Source organism: Narcine bancroftii, chromosome 1 (genome assembly GCF_036971445.1).
Source record: "Narcine bancroftii isolate sNarBan1 chromosome 1, sNarBan1.hap1, whole genome shotgun sequence".
Classification (NCBI taxonomy): Eukaryota; Metazoa; Chordata; class Chondrichthyes; order Torpediniformes; family Narcinidae; genus Narcine; species Narcine bancroftii.
The window spans coordinates 122176185-122196886 of record NC_091469.1 but is presented as its reverse complement, the minus strand read 5'-3'; the positions used below and the strand labels follow the sequence as shown (position 1 = coordinate 122196886).

Below are 20702 nucleotides of genomic sequence, written 5' to 3'. Positions count from 1 at the left end.
AATACCATGGGCGACATGTCTACTGCCAGTGTTAGTTCTTTGTCTGGATTGTAATGAATTAAGACATGGCTATTGCTTGTTAATTTACAGCTCGTTCGGTTTCTGTGTTCCAGTACCATTTCTGATTCTTCTTAAATAGTTCATTCAGGGGACTATAACATAGACATGTTTGGAATGTGTCGGCGATAATGATTGTAGTTCTGTTTTGTTGGATCGGATAGGGAGCATTCCATAAAGCTTCTGTACCTTTGTTGTCCATTTGTACCCCTTCCTTATTGATGGTGACACCTAAATAGGTCATCGATGGTGCCACGAACACACATTTGTCTTTTTGTAGTCGGACATTTGCCTGTTGTAGTTGATTCAGAATGATATCTAGGGTAGTTAGATGCTCGGTGTCATCCCTGCCGGTAATAATGATGTCATCTAAGTAGCAGCCTGCATTGAGTCCTTGCAGTAACGTTCATAATTGCTTGGATATTCTGTGCGGCATACGGGTATATGTAAATAATCCCAAATGTGTGCTTATGGTTACATATTTCCGGAAGCTGTAGTCTAGCTTCACCTGTTGGTAGGTTTGTGACAAGTCCAGTTTCGGCAACCTTTGTCCTCTGGTTAATGTTTGGAATAGTTCTTCAGCTTTTGGAATGGGATGTTCTGGAATTTGTAGTGCTTAATTGATACGCATTTCTCCATTTGCCTTGCGTACTGGTAAAATTGGGGTTACCCAATTGAATTACTGGATTTTTAAAATATCCCTTCTTATGGCAGTCTATTAAGTTCCAATTTGATTTTTTTCCTTTATTGCGAAAGGTATGGCTCTGGGTTTGCAAAATTTGGGTTCTGATTCGGGTTTCATGTGTGGTTTGGCTTGTACCTTACGAATTTTTCCACAAACCATTCTCAAATACTGTGCCGTAACGTTTGAAAATTGGAGCCAGCTTGGGGTCCGTGGTATGCTGCAGGTGTTAATCCCTCTTTTCTTTGTTCTTTCGGCTGATTAACCAATTGGTTGCCTAATCAACTGCGACCGAGCAATGCTGGGCCCTCGGTGTCCACGGCATAGAGGGACAGCTGGTTAGATTGATCCTTGTACTTAACGTGCACATTGCACTTTTCAAAAACTTGTACTTCCTCCCCCGTAACAGTTTTTAAGATGGTGTCTGTTTGGGGCATCTTTGCGTGCGGTAGCATTGTTCTGGGCATTAGGCAAACCGCTGCTCCCGTATCTAATTCCATCTGCATCAGTTTGTTATTAATGTGAACATGGATGTAAAAATTCGGCCCTTTGTGGCCCAGTCCACAGATGTGGATTACTTGTATAACATGTTTACTTTCATTTGGTTCCTCTTCTGATTCATTGGTATCCGTGTTTTCAGTATCTGGGCTTTCTCCTGTCTCTTGTGCAAATTGTATTTTTCTGGAGCTTGGCTGGTAATCTTTCTTTAGTTTTATCATTGGACATCTTGCTTTGTTGTGCCCCTTCTCATTGCATTTGGGGCATTTGGCTTTTTTGAAATAGCAATTTGATTGTGATTCGTCTTCCCGCAGCAAAAACATTTATGGCAGGCAGGTTCCGGATGGGGAGATCTTGGTACCAAGATTTATTGATAGCCAAGTCCTTCATTGCTTGCCGCTGTCTCGGCGGCAGTAGCAATGAGTAACGCCAGTTCAAGTGTCAGATTTTGTGTTGCATTTAATTTTCTCGGGTAGTTAGTTCAGCTAATCCCATTACTAATTGAATTCTTAATGCACTGTCTCTGAATTGTCCAAATGCACAGTATCTAGACAGTTTACGTAATACAGCCTTGAAATTTGGGACAGACTCTCCATGCTGTTGTTTATGTCGGCAAAATTTATGTCTTACTGTCATTTCTGGAGGACGGGGGTTAAGGTGCTAACCAATAGCTTGACAGATTTCAGCATATGTTTTCGTTGAAGTTATGTGTGGGTTAATTAGTGATCTTAAGAGCTCATAGGTGCCTCCTCCCATTACGGTTAAAAACAATGCCTGTTTTTTATTCAATGGAGGATTTTCAGTAATATCCATGATTATCAAAACGTTCTACATACGATTCCAAAGTGTCCTCATCAAATTTGTCAAATTGAGCTGCAGGAACTGCTGCTGTCATCTCTTGGAATCCCCAGCTTTTCGCTGTCTTATGAAGTTAGAGTTGATAAATGTGCAATGGTTGAGTGGGTTCTTAAATTCTTGTCACCACTGTTATGTTTGAGGCCCCCCCCACCCCGTTATAAATAACGACAGCCACAACATCAGTGCAGACTAACTCAATGCTTTACTAATTACATACTACAAGCATTACTACGAAGTGTTCAGTATAAATCAGTTCCCCCACATCATTGTGTACACGTAATGGTGTCATTTCCAACACCTGGTCCCCATGAGCCAGTCTCATGCAGTCAGTATGGATTCTTCAATCGCATCACCAATCACTTGCAGCCTGTGTGATTCCTTCTGCCATTGAGCCCCTTGCCATTTTGCACAACCCCATAATGGCAGATGGATTCAGGCAGCCCAACCCACTCGTGTTTGATGGAAATGATGCAGAAAACTGGCGCATCATTTAACACCACATAGCGACAAGCCTATCCGAACCATGGCGTACATTCCGTTAAATTTGGCAGGCCTGGATGCCATTGAAAGGGAGAGGTCATTTGTGTACGCAGGCAAAGTGCCTGACGGGAACCTCGTTATCAGCCCGACTGAGTCTGAGCTCAAAGCGTAAACTTAGAGAAATGTGACGATGAAAAGGAACAAATTCAACATGAAAAACCAAAAACCTGGCGAGTCATGCATTCATCTATCAGCGATTTAAAACTCAGGGTGAAAGCCTGCAATTTTGGCACGCTTTGCGATGAACTAATTAAAGACAGAATGCTCTGTTGCATTTGCTACAATAATATGCAGAAGGCGCTCCTGTGAGACAGTGAACTGACACTATAAAGGCCATCGCAATGTACTTGGCATATGCAACTACCAAGGAAAACAGTAAAAGGCCAGCCTCTCCACAACAGCAGGCCACAAGCATCGACGTGATACAGGCTGGACCAACGAGCAGACAATGGTTGGAGGTTAGAAGGAAGAGCTAACCAAGCCAGCAAGGCCACCCTATACCCAAGGCAGGATGTGGCAATTGTGGAGGAGACCATATGCCGAGAAGCCAGCAGTGCAGGAACTGCGGCAAATGGGACCACTTCAGGAGATGCTGCAGATCAGGTAGCAGACCACTGCACAAACCAGTCCCAGATCTGGAGCAGAAAGGGAGCGACCCCAACAATGAATACTACATCGACATGCTCACCACGAGGACGGAAGGCAACACAGCAGAAACCGGGATCAGAGGTAACAACGAGGCCTTCGTGTCCATAGAAGTTAATGGCAAGATGACAGAGATGAAAGTCGACAATGGGGCCAAATGCAATGTCATGTCACTGGGGTGAGAAAGACGGAACAAGTCAAACGATTCAGCAAGGCTACGAGCCTAGTGGCTTATGGAGGCAGCAGAATCCAGACCAGTGGCACAGCGCGGCTATGGTGTGTGTTTCGAACAAGTACGGCTCCACATGCTAATCTTCTTCGTGGTCCGTGAGGACATCATGCCTTAGTGTGTGCTTGAACATATCTCATTCACCACAGAGGTCCATCAGATAAGCTCACCCAAGGACGATTTCTCGCAGTTCTTTTCTGAGTATGGTGAACTTTTCAAAGATGAGCTGGGGGAAGCTACCGGTAACATATTCCATGTGGCTTGACCCAGAGGTAAAACCCATATTCTGTCTGGTGTACTGCATACCAGTAGCAATGAAGGATAAAGTCAAGGCCGAGCTGGACAGAATGCAGGACATGGGCGTCATCACTCCAGTCTTGGAACCAACTGAATGCATATCCTCCATGGTGGCCACCAGGAAAAAAGATGGATAGGAAATCTGAATGTGTATAAATCTGCAAGACCTCAATGTGGCCCTAAAAAGACCACATCACCCTATGCACACCATAAAGAAGGTTGCTGCACAGATGGCCAGCGCAATGGCATTCTCAGTCCTGGATGCAAAGAAATGTCAGTGCCAGCGGATGTGGCTGCCCTGCAATGGTCCCTGAGCATAGTGAACTACCTGGGTAAGTTTATTCCCAATTCTAGTGAACTGACGGCCCTGCTCAAATAGTTAAACCATAGAGACATTGAATAGACCAGGCGCAAACCAACAACAAAATGCCTTCGATGCTCTAAAGAAACACACCTTTCCCTCCAGTCCTTGCCTACTACAACATGCACAGACTGGTGATGCTCACCTGCGATGCCTCACAGTAAAGCCTAGGGACAGCATGCCTGCAAGTGCAAGACCAGTGGCATACATTTCCAGGTCACTTATAGACACGGAAGCGAGGTTCGCTCAGATTGAAAAAGAGGTACTGGCGGTGGTTTTTGCCTGCTCGAAATTCAATGATTATGTCTATGGCAGAAACCAACCACTTACCTCTGGTGACCATAATAAACAAGCCAATTCATGCTGTGCTGGCGAGACTGCAGCGTATAGTGCTCAGGCTCCAGAAATACCACATTACCCTCGTACACAAATGTGGCAAGGAAATGCATTTAAACCAATGTCTTATCACAGGCTCCCAGAAAATGCTCAGTCCAACAAGTCAAGATGTGATGACGGTTAATGTCGAGGCAGACTAGGACTACCCTATCAGTGGCAAGGAGACTTCTGGAGCCCTAATCAAAGGACCCACAGGATGTTAAGGCTCAGCTGCTAAACAGAAGACTGGTGCAAAAGAAGTTACGACAAAACCAGCTGGCTGCTCGTCCCATTCACCGAAGCCCAAGTCGTAAGGATGCAAACTCCACAAGGTTATGACTGCCTGGGAATAATGGATATGAGCTGCCAAGGGAAAATATACAGGAGGAACAGATGACACATTCTCCCCCAGTAAGACAGCCACCCCCACCTCAAACTGACCAAGACAAATTGGCTATTTTGGATTTGGAACGTGAGCCTGGGATCGACGTGAACCCCCCGGTAACCACATCAGAAGAGATGGACAATCCCTTTGAGACTATGAACAGTAGAGACAATCAGGACAAGGTGTCTGTAAGCCGAACCCAAAATACCAGGATTGAACTGGGTTGAATGCATGTATTGTTGAACTAGTGGAAGTTATATATGTTCACTGTATCATGTAGGGGTTAGCTCAAGAAGGGGGATGCAGACAGCCATTGCCCTCGGCTGCTCTGCACCCGATGCAATCACATTGCAGCCACTATATTCGCAACAGCGCACCGTACATGCACCATGATGGCACATTAGTTGAATCGAGAACTAGCAGGGAGCAGATGCCACATTGTGGGCTCTCCCTCCCTACCATGTACATCATGTTTGATTGTGTTCAGTAAAGTCTTTTATTTAGTTTACCTCACCCGCCGACTCAACTCGTTATTAAGTACCCAATAACCAACACCTATGGATGCTGAAAGACTGGCTGAATTCCTCTAGAATTTAATTATTGTCATTTCCTTCTAAGCCATTCCTTGTCCTTGCCTCTGCCCATCAAATACTAGTGACATGGAGGCCAAGCTCCATGAGCAAACCAATACATATTTTTTGGGACGCCACATATCACATTGTTATTAACTACAAAACATCAATTTTTATAGCTTGAGGATCTTTTCTACTAGACATGAGAGTCACCAACACTCAGTGAGCCATAATGCACTGGCAACGAGCTAGCGAGTCCGCATAGAACCATCAACCGGTGGCACACTCTGCATTTCTGCACCTATGCACAGCACCATAATAAAGTACTTGGAGAGCAGCTGCTCATTCATATGATCTCTCACTCTGTTACGCGAGTCACTGTTGAATGGCACTATCAAAATTCATTGCTATTCCAAACTTCTTCTTCCACCTCTTTCCCATCTCTCTGACTTAATTAAGAGCAGTTTAATGTTTACATTTTATTTTAGGAACAGGTTAAAACAAGTTATGTTTATATACATCTCTGACCACCATCATGAGTTGAGACCATGCAGCATGACCCTGGATCAGTGCAATCAGGCATCCAGCCAAACCTTGTATTAGATGTCAGAGCCACACAATAAAAAAGGTTCATGTGCACTGAACATGTCTCACAAACTCATCCCATCATGAGAAACCAAAACCCTCATGCCACACCTGCATTCAGAGTGAAAAACATTGGGTCTTGCACTCTGTGGCCGTTCATACCTGGAGAAGGTAGAATAGATGTTGGTAAGCTTCCAGTTTTTTCCTTTTCTCCTTGCTGAGCGACTTTAGCCCTTGTTTGTCTCCTGAAATCACTTCCATAGCCTGGCCCTTGTTCTTCTTATCCATTTTCTTACTGTGGGAAATAACATCCTGTTGAAGAAATGGGGGGAAAACATTATACTCTGTTGAATACTTCAAACCATGCTCACAGTTCCCAGCCTGGGAGGTCAATTTCAGGAATTCTTGACTCCGGATGGGCTGTGGAGTCATAGATATTGATTGCTTTCAAAACCATGATTGATAAACCTCTAGATAGAAGATGCATTGAGAGAGGAGAGAATTGAACAGAAAAGCAGTGTTGATGCAGAGAACGAGCCCTTACTTATTGAAAGGTGGAGCTGGCTTGATGACCCAATTAGTAATTGGGTCCACTTTATCATGCAGGTTTTTAAAAAATTCTCTCAAAGCATCCTTGATCAGACATTCATTGCCTCATTAGATTGTAGATTTGGATTGGATCCATAGACAAGAGAAAAAGTAGGGGAGGGAAAACTAAGGTGGGGTACAAGGTAGTGAAGAGAAGGATGGGATACAATCAAAGAGGGAACAATGGAGGAGGGAGGGAAGAAGGAAGGAGATAAGAAAGGAACCGAATAGAAGATTTAAAAATGGAAACAGACCTGTAGAGTGATCCTGTTTTTCACCAGAAGCCCAATCTTAATGTCCATCAGGTTGAGGTCCTTCTCCAGTTGCTGATTAGATCGGATTTTGGTGACGACCTCTTCTCTCAATCTTGTAACTTCCAGCTCCTCCTGAAAATCAAAGTCACTCTGATCCAGCAGGTGTACGAATTTACGCACAACATTCAGGGGCGGTTCTCCTGCACTGACTGCAGAGAAAGAACAGACAGAGGAGAAATCAGTCTGTGAACAAAGTCTCCCTGACAATTGACGTTCTCTGGCCTCTGTGACGTTCTCCCCTCAAGGGGTATCCCTGAATATCAGTGCTTTTCAGAAGCAACAACAAACTCTCTTCTCCCCTCTTCCATCAGGAGTGGATTCATGAGGCGGAAAATGTGATTCTCCAAACTTGAGGACAATTTCTTCCTGTTAGAAGGGTTAATGGCAGTTCCTCTACTATTAGTACACTCTTAAATAGATTCCCAATTGGCAAAACATGCCCTGAATTTTAACTAATTCTGTACGTAACCTACATAATTATTTTGTACCTTTACCTGTATTAGTTGACTGAACATCACTCTGCGCCCTACACTATTTATGATTTCACTATCTGCTGTACAAATTGACTTGCTTGGGTAGCACAGAAAGCTTTTCATTAAATCTTGGTACACAAGATAATCAACAATTCAATTCCAGTGGCATCCTTGATAATTAGAGACAGACACAAACGGATACATTTCTCTAACTCTATGGTGTTAAAGACAGACTGCAGGGCTTTGGTGCACATCTGGTTGGTCAACCAATTTGGATGATTATGTAAATAAACATATTTGGGTCTGTGTGGTTCCATGCCACTAAACTGGAAAGCTGACAAGTAACCATTTAATGGAATAAGTGATAGAATGTATGTACAGTGACTATTGAAACTGAAAAATGTGTGCAACAGCCAATATACAGCAAATTTTATGACATTTCCAAATTACCTCTACAAGCATATGACCGAATTGTGGTCATTTTTGGACAAGCAACTCAAAGCCAGGACAATTCAGAGCAAATTAAAATGGAAATTTGAAATAGAAATCAATATTATTTTTGCCCAATAAAGCTTTTAAAGTTCAAATTTATTGTCAGAATACATACATCACATACAATCCTGAGATGCTTTTTCCTGCGGGCTAGGCAGAAATTCTGATCATCAGTAGCTGCAAACAATTCCAGAAAAACAAATATGTATATAAAAGAGAGAAATATTAAAAAAAGAAATGTAAATTAAGAAAGAAATGTAAATAAACGGACTGTGCAATACAGAGAAAAATATCCAGCGCTAAATTTTGTGCAAACTAAGAGTCTGTAAGTGAGTCTCTGATAGAGTCTGTTGTTGAAGTGTCTGGTGATGGAGGGGTAGTAATTGTTCCTGAATCTTGTGGTATGAGTCTTGTGGCACCTGCACCTCTTTCCTGATGGCAGCGGTGAGAACAAAGCATGCCCTTGGATGCTTTGGATCCTTGATGAGCGCTGCTTCTCCCTGATGGCAGTGTTCCATGTAAAATTTCTCAATAGCCTGTGATGTACTGGGTTGTGTCCATGACCTTTTACAGGGGCTTCCACTTCGAGGTATTGGTGTCAGGCCATCAGCACGTTTTCTAAAACACACCTGTAGAAGTTTTCCAAGATTTCTGATGTCATACCAAATCTCTGCAAACTCCTGAGGAAGTAGAGGCACTGATGTGTTTTCTTCATGATGCCATTGGTATTTTGGGTCCAGGAAAGTCCTTCTGTGATAGTGACTCCCAGAAATTTAAATTTTCTCACCCTCTCCACCTCTGATCCCCCAATCATCACTGGATCATACATCTCTGGTTTTCCCTTTCTGAAGTCCACTATCAGCTTCTTGGTTTTGGTGACCTCAAGTGGTCAGTTGTTGTTGGCACACCATTCAGCCAAGTTTTCAATCTCCCTCCTATATGTTGATTCATCACCCCTTTTTATGCAGCCCACTACTGTGGTATCATCAGCGAGTTTGTAAATGGTATTGTTATCGTACCAAGCTACAGTCATAGGTGTAAAGTGAGTACAGCTGATGAATATTGCGGAGATGTTCTTACCAATTAGCACTGATTAGGGTCTGGAGGTGAGGAAATCCCAGAATTTTGACACTGTGGAATCTAATGAATCCACCTTGAACCTTGATCATCAATGTTGGTTTGACAGTCCAATAAACCCATTGTTTGAAAATGTCGATGCTTCCTTATCTGAGGAATTTATACATGCAGGCTTTAATCCCATTACTTCATTATCATCCCAGTTCTTTGTTTGGAAACTAAAAGCTGAAGGAATTTTACAAGGAATTAGCAACCAGTTAACAATTATTTGATGTAATTCTGTGCTTGCTCATTTACCTATAACACAACGCTGAAAATCCCCAGGGTCAACACTTGATTGTGCATTTACCAACCAACAGCACCTCCAGAACAAAGTTCTTGTCTGGAGTTACTCAGTAAAACCAGCACTCCATCCACAGCTTTGTGGCCTTGCTAATGTTTAACTGGGTACAGCTTCTTAACCTGTACTTACATACATAGTAACATTTTAAATATTAAACTTTTTCTCACAAACACAACAAAAACAAAAAGTCTCTTCCTCCCTCCCTCCCTCCCCTCCATACATACAGATCCATTCACTGTCAGGGCTTACATTCTTCTTTGGCTTGGCTTCGCGGACGAAGATTTATGGAGGGGGTAAATGTCCACGTCAGCTGCAGGCTCGTTTGTGGCTGACAAGTCCGATGCGGGACAGGCAGACACGGTTGCAGCGGTTGCAGGGGAAAATTGGTTGGTTGGGGTTGGGTGTTGGGTTTTTCCTCCTTTGCCTTTTGTCAGTGAGGTGGGCTCTGCGGTCTTCTTCAAAGGAGGTTGCTGCCCGCCAAACTGTGAGGCGCCAAGATGCATGGTTTGAGGCGATATCAGCCCACTGGCGGTGGTCATTGTGGCAGACACCAAGAGATTTCTTTAGGCAGTCCTTGTACCTTTTCTTTGGTGCACCTCTGTCACGGTGGCCAGTGGAGAGCTCGCCATATAACACGATCTTGGGAAGGCGATGGTCCTCCATTCTGGAGACGTGACCCACCCAGCGCAGTTGGACCTTCAGCAGCGTGGACTCGATCCTGTTGACCTCTGCCATCTCGAGTACTTCGACATTAGGGATGAAAGCGCTCCAATGAATGTTGAGGATGGAGCGGAGACAACGCTGGTGGAAGCGTTCTAGGAGCCGTAGGTGATGCCGGTAGAGGACCCATGATTCGGAGCCGAACAGGAGTGTGGGTATGACAACGGCTCTGTATACGCTTATCTTTGTGAGGTTTTTCATTTGGTTGTTTTTCCAGACTCTTTTGTGTAGTCTTCCAAAGGCGCTATTTGCCTTGGCGAGTCTGTTGTCTATCTCATTGTCGATCCTTGCATCTGATGAAATGGTGCAGCCGAGATAGGTAAACTGGTTGACCGTTTTGAGTTTTGTGTGCCCGATGGAGATGTGGGGGGGCTGGTAGTCATGGTGGGGAGCTGGCTGATGGAGGACCTCAGTTTTCTTCAGGCTGACTTCCAGGCCAAACATTTTGGCAGTTTCCGCAAAACAGGACGTCAAGCGCTGAAGAGCTGGCTCTGAATGGGCAACTAAAGAAACTACATTTTTATAATATATAATAGTTACTTTTAAACCCTTTTTTGATCCTTTTTATTACCGTATCTGGGCCCCTATTTAGTCCAGGTATGGCTGCTGGACTTTTCCAAAAGTGTCCTATTTATTCTTTAAGTTATATGTGATTTTTTTCCCCATAGGTATACTGCTGTTCATTTCCACAGTCCATCGTGCTATAAGTAGAGGAGAGTCGGACTTCCAAGTTATAGCGAAACATTTTTTTTGCTACCACCAGAGTTCTCTTTATAAATGAGATTTGATATTTGGTCAATTTGTCACTTATTTCCATGAAATTACCTAATAGATACAGCTCCGGGTCGCCTGCGAAGGCCACTCCTGTTATCCTGGTTAATTTTTCTGCGATGTCTTGCCAAAGTGGCCTCACTTCCACGCAACATGTAGAAAAGCTCCTGACTCAATCCCACATCTGAAACACATCTCTGAAATTTTGGCTTTTGATCTGTGTAACCGATATAATTGGTGTAAAAAATATTATATTGAACCAGTCCATATCTTGCATTTATAATTGATGCCATGCTGTCCTTTCACCAATCTGACCAGCATCTTTCTGAAATCACCACTCCCAAGTCCAACCCCCGTCTTTCCTTGTCCTCTGCAACTCTGGTTTTGTACTTTTGTTCTGGAGAGCAGAGTTCATTTTTAGTATAAATTTGAGTGTATTCCCCATCCAGACCATTCATTCCGTTTCACTAATTTCAGGTGGGGTCAACGTTGGTCCCCTTCTTGCTGCTTAACCTGGTTGAAGATATCATACAAACAGGATACAAACTTAACCAGTCTAAGTTCCTCCAGCATCACCATGGCAGGGGTGGCGGACACCGGAGGAAATCTGGGCAGGATGGTGTGTACACAGCGGGTGATGAGTGTATGGAACAGGCTGCCAGAGGTGGTGACTGAGGCAGGTACTATTGTAACATTTCAGAAAAAAATGGACAGATACATGAATAGGATCGGTTTAGAAGGACAGGCCCAAAGCAGGTTGGTGGGAATAGTGAGGGTGGGACATTTTGTCTGGAATGGATGTGAGCCAAAGGGCCTGTTTCCAGGCTGGGTAACTCTGACTTGCGTGGCTTCCTCTATATTTACCCAGTACTTTGAGTGTTATTTTTCCCAATTTATTTAAGGTACTTGTTCAGAAGAATAGCTCCAATTAAACTAATCTGAAACAAAATGTACTTGGTTGACCTTAACTCTGTTACCAACAGAACTGGGGCTCCCAGACATATAAATAATGAAATTATGTTAGGAAAAAAATGCTTATACCAAACAAATAACTTAGTAAACTAAGAAAGTTTCTCAAAATATTTGTTAGGGTTCAAAATAAACATGATTATTAAATGGCATACCAAAATAGTTGTCTAGTAACTGGTAAACAAGAGATAATGTAGCTCTTGAGAAAATGATTAAATCTAGCAATGGTACGTTCATGGAGGTCTTTCAAAAACCGTTCACGTGGAAATTTTAACTTTTCCTGCCACACTTCAAAGAGGGTTAAAGGCCATTGTAAATTAGCCCTCAGTGTGGTTGGAAGGCTAAACAATACGGGGGGGGGGGGATGGGACTAATGAGCATGCTCTATACTGGGCATTGACTTGATAGGCTGAATGGCCTATTATCTCATCATGAAACATGAAAAACACTTCTGGTTTTTATTTAAATGCCACTGATCCGATATTTCCATGAGGAATGCTGGTGGTCTGAATTCTGCATTTATTGTAGATCCTTGCCAGCTTGCAGCTGACACCTGGACACAATGAGCGAGACAGACAAAACTACTTCCACTGGCCTATACCCTGCACCATTAACATGGTCATGCCGTTGACCAAAATTGTTCCAATACTTGGATGATGTTTTGTTGTTTATGTTCCATCAATTAAGTCAGGGCAATACTGTCAAAACCTACCACGGGCATTAATCTTAAAATTAGAAGCACGCCATTAAGATTCAAAATTGGAAATGTTTTCCTCACAAGATGGTAGAAGATATTTACAAAATGAAAATACACAAATGCTGGAACAGGGTAGGCACCATCTAGTAGAAGCAGTAAGTCAACGTTTCGGGTCGGGACCCTGTGTCAAGACTGGTGAAAGAAAGGAATGTTCAGAGATTTGAAAAAGGGGGTGGGGAGGGGGAGACTAATGATTGGCTAGAGGGATAGAATGGGTGGGGGGAAATCAGTGATAGCCGAAGGGAGAGAAGTATAATAGGAAAGAATGCATGGAGTGCCTAAGAGGAATGGAGGGGGAGGGGAGGTTAGGAGGTATATGGAGAATAGGTAAAGAAAAATTGTGAGGGGAAAAAAGGAGAGAGGGGGATGGGGTGAGATGGGGGAAAGAAAGCAGGTGGGGTGGGTTAACGGAAGTTGAAGAAATCAATGTTCATGCCATCAGGTTGGAGGCAACCAAGATGGAATGTAAGGTGTTGTTCCTCCAAGAGAAGAGGGGGCTGTGGATGGACATATCAGACTGGGAATGGGATGTAGAATTGAAATGTGTGGCCGCTGGGAGATCTCGCTTCCTCAGGCAGACAGAGTGTAGGTGCTGAACAAAATAATCTCCCTGTCTGCCTCGTGTCTTGCCAACGTACAGAAGGCCACACCGGGAGCACCGGACATAGTATACCAACCCAGCAGACTCACAGGTGAAATAGATATTTACAACTCTTTTCTCCAAAGGCTTGAACTCCAAATACAATTTGCATTTAAGTCAGATCAATAGCTTTTTAGCTATGAACAGAGGGATACAGAGCCAAGGCAGGGGAATAAAATATAACTACAAAACTATAATATTACTGAATGCTATAGCAGGAATGAGGGGTTGAACTGGCTATAACTCTTCCAGTTCCAAGGATGCAAACAAATGGGGTGAATGGCAGGGGGTGGAAATAGCAAGGAGCAGATTAACATTGTTTTCATGAGCATTTCACAAAATTCATTGTTTTGCAGTACCATGAAATGTGCAAATTATGTTATAAAGTACCTTTTAAAAATAAAGAAATGAGTGCAAGAGAAGAGACGTTGACGTAGTGCCTGTGGTTCATTGTCCGTTCAGAAATCTGATGCCAGTGGGGAAGAAGCTGTTTCCGCTGGGTGTTCGTCTTTAGGCTCCTATATCTCCTTCCTGATGGCAGCAGGAAGAAGAGGGCACAGCTTGGTGGCGAGGGTCCTTGATGATAGAGGGTGGTTTCTTGAGACACCCTCTCTTGTAGATGTCCAAAGGAATGAAGACTGGAGCCCATGATCAACCAACTGGTTGAGTTCACAACTCTGTAGATTTTTTTTTTCCTGTCCAATGCATTGGCACCTTCATATCAGTGATGCAACCAGTCAGAATGCTCTCCATAGTATACCTGTAGAAATTTTCACGTCTTTGGAGATGCACCAAATCTCCTCAAACTCCTCATGAAGTTTAGCCAATGCCTTCTTCGTGATTGCATCGACATGGAGGCCCTAGGACAGATCTCCAGAAATGTTGACACCCAAGAACTTGAAGTTTTTAACCCTTTCCGCTGCTGACCCCTTGATGAAGGCTGGCTCGTATTCTCCTGATTTTCTCCCTTGTGAAGTCCAAAATCAGATCTTTAGTTTTGCTAATATTGAATGCAAGGTTGATGTTGTGACACCAATCAACCATCTGATCTATCTCACTCCTGTACTTCCTCATTGCCGTCGGTGATTCTGTTGATGACCGTGGTATCATCAACAAATTTGTAGATGGTATTTGAATTGTGCCTACCCACAGAGCCATGGGTATAGAGTGAGTAGAGCAGTGGGCAAAGCATGCTTCCTTGAGGTGGACCTGTGTCAATCGTCAGCGAGGAGATGTTGTGAGGAAGACATGGATCTAGTTGCAGAGAGAGGTGCAGATGCCCAGGTTTTGGAGCTGGTTGACTTGTACTGAGGGGGTGATGGCATTGAAAGCCAAGCTGCAGTTGATGAAGAGTAGCCTGAAGAGCATGTTGCTGTTGTCTTGGTGATCTTGGAGAGCCAGTAAGATTGCATCTGTTGTGGGGCTATGGTGAGGGTAGGAGAATTGCAGTGGGCCCGGATCTTTACTTAGGTACGAGTTAATTCTGGCCATATCAGCTGGGTGGGGGTGGGGTGGGGGGTGACAGGGAAGAGTCACAAAACTGGACTTTTAAACAGAGATGAACATCCTTAAACAGCAAGCACAGATCAGAACAATCCAACTGAATATATTTTTATTTATTTATTTTGCAGAATTAACTTTAAAGAATTAAAATTCAGAATGCTTGAAGTGAGTTAGCATCACATCACCAAAATTCTGCTTTCCTGATAACTAAGACTCAATTCATAATTCTTGGGCCTTTGTCTCTCAGCTTGCTTGAGGAAAGTTTGGGCCTTAAACAATCCTGTTGGAGCAGAAACACCACACTCTCTGACTCTACAATTTCCTTTTGGATTGTACCTTTAACATAGCAAATTTCCCAGTCTCACATACAGGGGAACTGATGACCAAAACTGACAGCAAGTAATGTGAGAAGACGTTAGGGAAAATCACCCAAAGTCTGGTTAAAGACAAGGTTTGAAAGGAGGAGAAGAGTTCCAGGGCTTTGACAGATCTCAGCACAGCTGTTACTTATGACCAAACCCAAGACTGGTCAAGAGGCCAGAATTGAGTACCTACCTAAAATGGATACTTGGTGAGGGCGATTGCAGAATGAGTGAGAAGCAAGGCTAGGGAGAAATCTGCAAAAACAGATAAGAATTCAGAGCAATAAAACAGTGCAGCCAGTAGAGAAGCTCTGAGGATCCTGACCTCCCACATCCCAACAATGTGCAGGTTGGTGGTTTAAGCGAGTCAGTGAGGGCCAAGATCTGGAGGGGGCTTAATGGAATGATGGGATAAGAAAGGAAGATTAGTGCTGATGGGTGTTTGGTGGGCCATGCTGTACAACTTATAACAAAGAATTTTTAATACCCAACACAGATTTAATCAGGAAACAAAATAAACATCAGAAATAAAGCATCTGAGCAGGCAGTTACAAACCAGTAGAACCAGAGAGTTAGCAAAACTGTCGGGTCTAGTCCAGTTCAAATTATGAGCGAACAGGCAACCTTTAAAGTGAGATATAACAGAGAAGAGATCAACAGAAAGGTATAATGATGATTCATAGTTTTGGTCAGGACTTACATCATAACCTCATCTATGAAAAATGTCACCAGCAAACATTCAAATACTCACTCAATGTTTTGTAATCATCTTTAGCTTTATTTGCTCTGAGGAATGCTTGAATTTTAATGATTTCTGATGTCTGGAAGAAAAGGAAACATTTTATTTGCAACGTTCATTGCTTTAAATCTCTGCTCCCAAGCACACAACTTTCCAACTGCAAATGATATTTACAAGTTAAATATATAACTCATTTTCAAAGTGTTGGGTTAAAAAAAGGGAGCTATTCTGAATAAAAAACATCTTTTAACTAACTGTTCAACTGTTGCCCCCAGTTTCTATATAAATTCCCTTCCTTCCCCATGAGAATAGAACATTTCCATTCTCTCTTCCTGAGTGCATATACAACATATCCATCAGTAATTTGATGGGTAACATGGCTGGGTAACAAGATGGCCCCTCACAGCGGTGATTCTTTGCGAGCAGCTCTGATGGGAATAATCAAATATTCCCGTTCGGAACTTCTAAAAATCGAACCCAGGATCATAAACACTAATCAAACTTACCTGTTAATATGGACATCCTAAGATCGTTGGCAGACCTCGGAATTGGCAGTCTCCGTCAGGCCGTGGACTTTTAAACAGCCGGCGCTCAAGCAAGTACAACACTGTGGGAGTTTTAAACTTGGCGGGAGTTGCAAACAATAGACGCTCAGCACATTTAAACATAACGGGTGATTTAAAGAGACAGCACACGGAACTTTTTAACACTGTGGGAACTGCCAGCAGCTGACCCACGGGCCAGGTAAAGAAGACCTGACCATGTGGACGCAGAAGGGGGCTATAGGTCAAGCTGAGACGCCGGGACCAGAGGCTTCTGCTCCCTACCATCCTCCTAGCCAACGTACAATCCTCAGAGAACAAACTTGATGAACTCCAAGCTAGAGTTCAACATCAGAGAGTCATCAGGGATGTGCTTTATAGAAACATGGCTAAATGTGGATATTCAGGACACTGCACCCTCCATCGTGCTGACTGAACACCGCCATCTGGGAAAACCAGGAGATGCAATGTTTGTGTCATCATCAATTCATGGTGTGCAGACATGACAGTTATGTCCCAGTCCTGCTCCCCTGAGGTGGAACATCTGGTGATCAAGTGTCGCCCATTCTATTGCCGAGGGAGTTCACCACCATCATCTTGGTCGCAGTGTACATTCTGCTCCAGGCTAACGTCAGGCTGGCACTGGAGCAATTGAGCACTGAGATTAACAGTCATGTGACAGTACATCCTGATCATTTACGGGACTTCAATTAGGACAATCTGAGGAAGATTCTGACAAACTATTACCAACACATCACACGTGAGACTAGGGGAACCAACACGCTGGACCACTACTACACCACCATGAAGGCGGCTAACTGACCCATTCTATGACCACAGTTCAGCAGATATACTTCTACCTCCGATATACAAGCAGAGATTAAGGACCACAGCACCAGAAGTGAAGACAGCGAAGGTACGGCCGAGGGAGGTGTTAGAGCATCTGCAGAACTGCTCTGAATCAATGGACTGGAACATATTCAAGAACTCATCCATAGACTTGCATGAATATGCAAAAAGTGTCACTGACTTTGTTTGGGAAGGGTTGTGGCTGTCACGTGGCAGCACTGTCCCCTACCTAGTCGGAGGGCACACCAGCTGTCAATCAAGGTTTGGTCCCACCCCACCCATTAGTGCACACCTTGCCTTTGGATCCATATAAATTACCTGGACTGGACTCTCCAGGCCATCGGCTGTTGTAATTGGATTAACCCTCCAGATGTCAAGCTAATTACCTAGTCTGGACCCTCCAGCACTATAAAGGTGCTATGTGTTCATTGTTTTCCCCCTTTTGCCATCTTCAAGGGACCACCTTGCTTCAGTCTAGACTGAGGAATGTGGAATGGCATTAGAGAAACTGTTGGTGAGCTGTGCACTAAATAGGACTGGGAGCGTTGATTATTATCCATAAATAACATAGAGCCGTGCCTGCAGAGTCAAGGGGTGGTAGGCATCGTATTGATTTTTCCCTTGTTTGTTTGTGTGTGTTATATACAGTTTGTTCTCGTGCTCATTATTAGTTGGCTGTGTGTTTAATCATTGACGACTTTTTCCCATGATCGCAAATAAACTGTATGCATTGTTTCATTGCCGCTACCTTTTTCCCATGGCTGTTGTAAAGTAAGTGTGTATGTGTGTGTGTGTTGCATTTGTTACCATTTCCCACACTTGCCTTCTGTAAATAAAATCCTTCCCTACCAAAACTGTGTCCAGAGTCCTTGTCTTTGAGACCTACCAAATCTACCTACCTCATTCACAACAATGGCTTCATCAAGACCTGCATGGATGGATGTGTGCTCATGAACACATACCGGATGCTCCCCAATCAGAAGGTCTGGATGAATCAGAGAATTTGCAAACTGCTCAAGGTGAGAACAAGAGTGTTTAATCCCGGGGATTGAGATCTTTACAAATACTCCAGGTATGACCTTCAAAAGGCCATCTCTGAAGAAAAGTGGCAATTCTGGAGAAAGCTAGAGACAGATACATGCCAGCTATGGCAGGGAGTGAAGGCACTTACAGTCTACAAAGCAAGAGTGAACACTATAGATGACTGTGATACTTCATTACCTGATGAGCTGAACACCTTCTATACCCGGTTTGAGAAGAATAAAACAGTGCCTACTAGAATCTCTGAAAAGGCTGAGACCCTGAGATATCTGTCTCTGAGGGAGAGGTCAGAACATTATTTGAGGGGAGTAGGTATTTTAAATGATAGAGACTTCCAACATGTAATTACAGATCCAGTAGGTAGATATATTATGATAAATTGTAAATTTTTTTTCAGAGCATTGGACCTTAATGAACGTCTTAAATCAAATGTGGATGATGATAAATTCATACAGGAAACTTTTGAATTTAGCAAATCCTAACAAAATTATTTAATAGGCGGAGACTTCAATTTTTGTTGAGATCCAGTTCTAGATAGGTCAACAAGAGCTATAGTAAGGATAAAAGCAGCCAAAGCTATACTGTCATTGATGAAGGATCTAAATTTGGTAGTTGCTTGGAGGAGATTTCATCCAAGAGAAAGGAATTATTCCTTTTATTATATTAGACATGATTCTTATTCTAGAATTGCTTATTTCTATTATCTGTAGAATGTAATAAGTTGAATATAAGGCAAGAATTTTATCTGATCATTCTCTCTTGTTGGCAATAACAATGGTGGATAGGCAAGAATCAGTTTATAGATGGAGGTTTAACTCGATGTTAATAAAAAGGAAAGATCTTGGTAAATTTATCAGAAGGCAGATAAGACTCTTCTTTGAAATTAATTCTATTTCTAATAAATTCATTTTATGGGATACATGGTCAAATAATAAGTCACACTTCTAAAATTAAGAAGGACTATTTGAAATAATTAGAACAATTGGATTCAGAGATAACGAATTTAGAAAAAGAGGCAAGTAACTATAAACAGAGATCCCCTATAAATAAAAAGCTTCAATGCAATACTTTGAAAACGTATAGAACAGAGAAAGTAATTATGAGAACTACACAGAAGCATTATGAATTAAGTGAAAGAGTGCATAAAGTTTTAGCATGGCAATTAAAGACAGAACAAGCATCGAGAACGATTATTGCAACTAAGGATGATTCAAATTTAATTTCTTACAAACCTCAAGAAATTAATGACAATTTTAAACAATTCTATTTAAAGTTGTACAAGTCTGAATTTTTGAAAGATGACAGCAAAATAGACATTTTTTAAAATCCCAAATTAATTTACCTAAATTAAGTTTGGATGACCAAAAGGAGTTGACTGCACCTTTCACATTGATTGAAGTTAGGGAAGCATTGGGTTCTTTACAGAGTAATAAGTCTCTGGGAGAGGATGGTTTCCCACCTGAATTTTACAAAGAGTTTAAAGATTTATTAATTAATTCCTCCATTTATTAGCTCAGGTGAATGAAACACATTCATTGCTGAAATCTTTTAAAACAGCAATAATAACAGTGATTTAAAAAAAAGACAGAGATTCTTTAAAGCCATCTTCATATAGATCAATAACTTTGTTAAAGCAGATTATAAAATAGTTGCTAAGATATTGGCAAAATATTTACCTGTAGCAGTACACTGGTGGGGGGGGGGGGGGGTGAGGAAGTTAATTAATATGGATCAAACTGGATTTGTTAAAAGAATAGTAAGCAGATAATGTGACTAGATTGATAAGAATAATAGATTTGGCACAGAAAAGAGGAAATCTGAGTGCAGCAGTGGCGTTAGTTGCCAAAAAAAATCATTTGATAGATGACCAATGGGACTATTTATTTAAAGTACTTGACAAGTTTACACTCGGACAGATATTTATCAATTGGATTAAGGCCTGATATAATAGACCAAGAACTAAGGTAGTAACGAATAGGAAAGTTTCTAACTTTTTTCAATTAACTAGATCCAGTAGACAAGGATGTCCATTGTCACCAGCTTTATATATTTTAGCAATAGAACGATTGGCAGAACTAATTAGGCCTAACTTTGATATTAAAGATTTTAGAGTTGGTAGAGAGGAACACAAGATTGGTTTTTATTTGCTGATTATGTAATAATTTACTTGACGGAACTAGAAACTTCATTACACAAATTATATTCAAGATTAAAAGAATATGGAATACTATCTGATTACAAAGTAAATTGGGACAAAAGTGAGATTATGCTTCTTACCATGAGTCATGTTTCTTATATGGCCAGTTAATGGAATAAAATATTTATGGATTCGAATGGATAACAATTTAAAGAACATATTTAAATTGAATTATAACCCCTTACTTTTTACCTATAACCTTATTGGGAAGAATTGTATAAAAATGAATATTTTTCCTCAG

The 20702-nt window shown here is 42.2% G+C and overlaps 1 protein-coding gene across 6 annotated transcripts in view; it reads right to left on the bottom strand.

Moving 5' to 3' along the window:
- The window catches only part of iqgap2 (IQ motif containing GTPase activating protein 2), a 340680-nt gene that overhangs the window by 82165 nt on the left and 237813 nt on the right, over positions 1–20702 (bottom strand). For 5 of the 6 annotated variants that reach the window (XM_069937765.1, XM_069937779.1, XM_069937789.1 and 2 more), the window contains 3 exons: positions 15845–15914; positions 6927–7135; positions 6247–6396 (listed from right to left, as the gene is read on the bottom strand). In XM_069937765.1, the coding sequence (XP_069793866.1) occupies positions 6247–6396; positions 6927–7135; positions 15845–15914 (429 nt within the window). Of the gene's footprint in view, positions 1–6246; positions 6397–6926; positions 7136–8066; positions 8129–15844; positions 15915–20702 lie in introns of all 6 variants that reach the window. The other variant, XM_069937770.1, reaches the window with a different exon arrangement.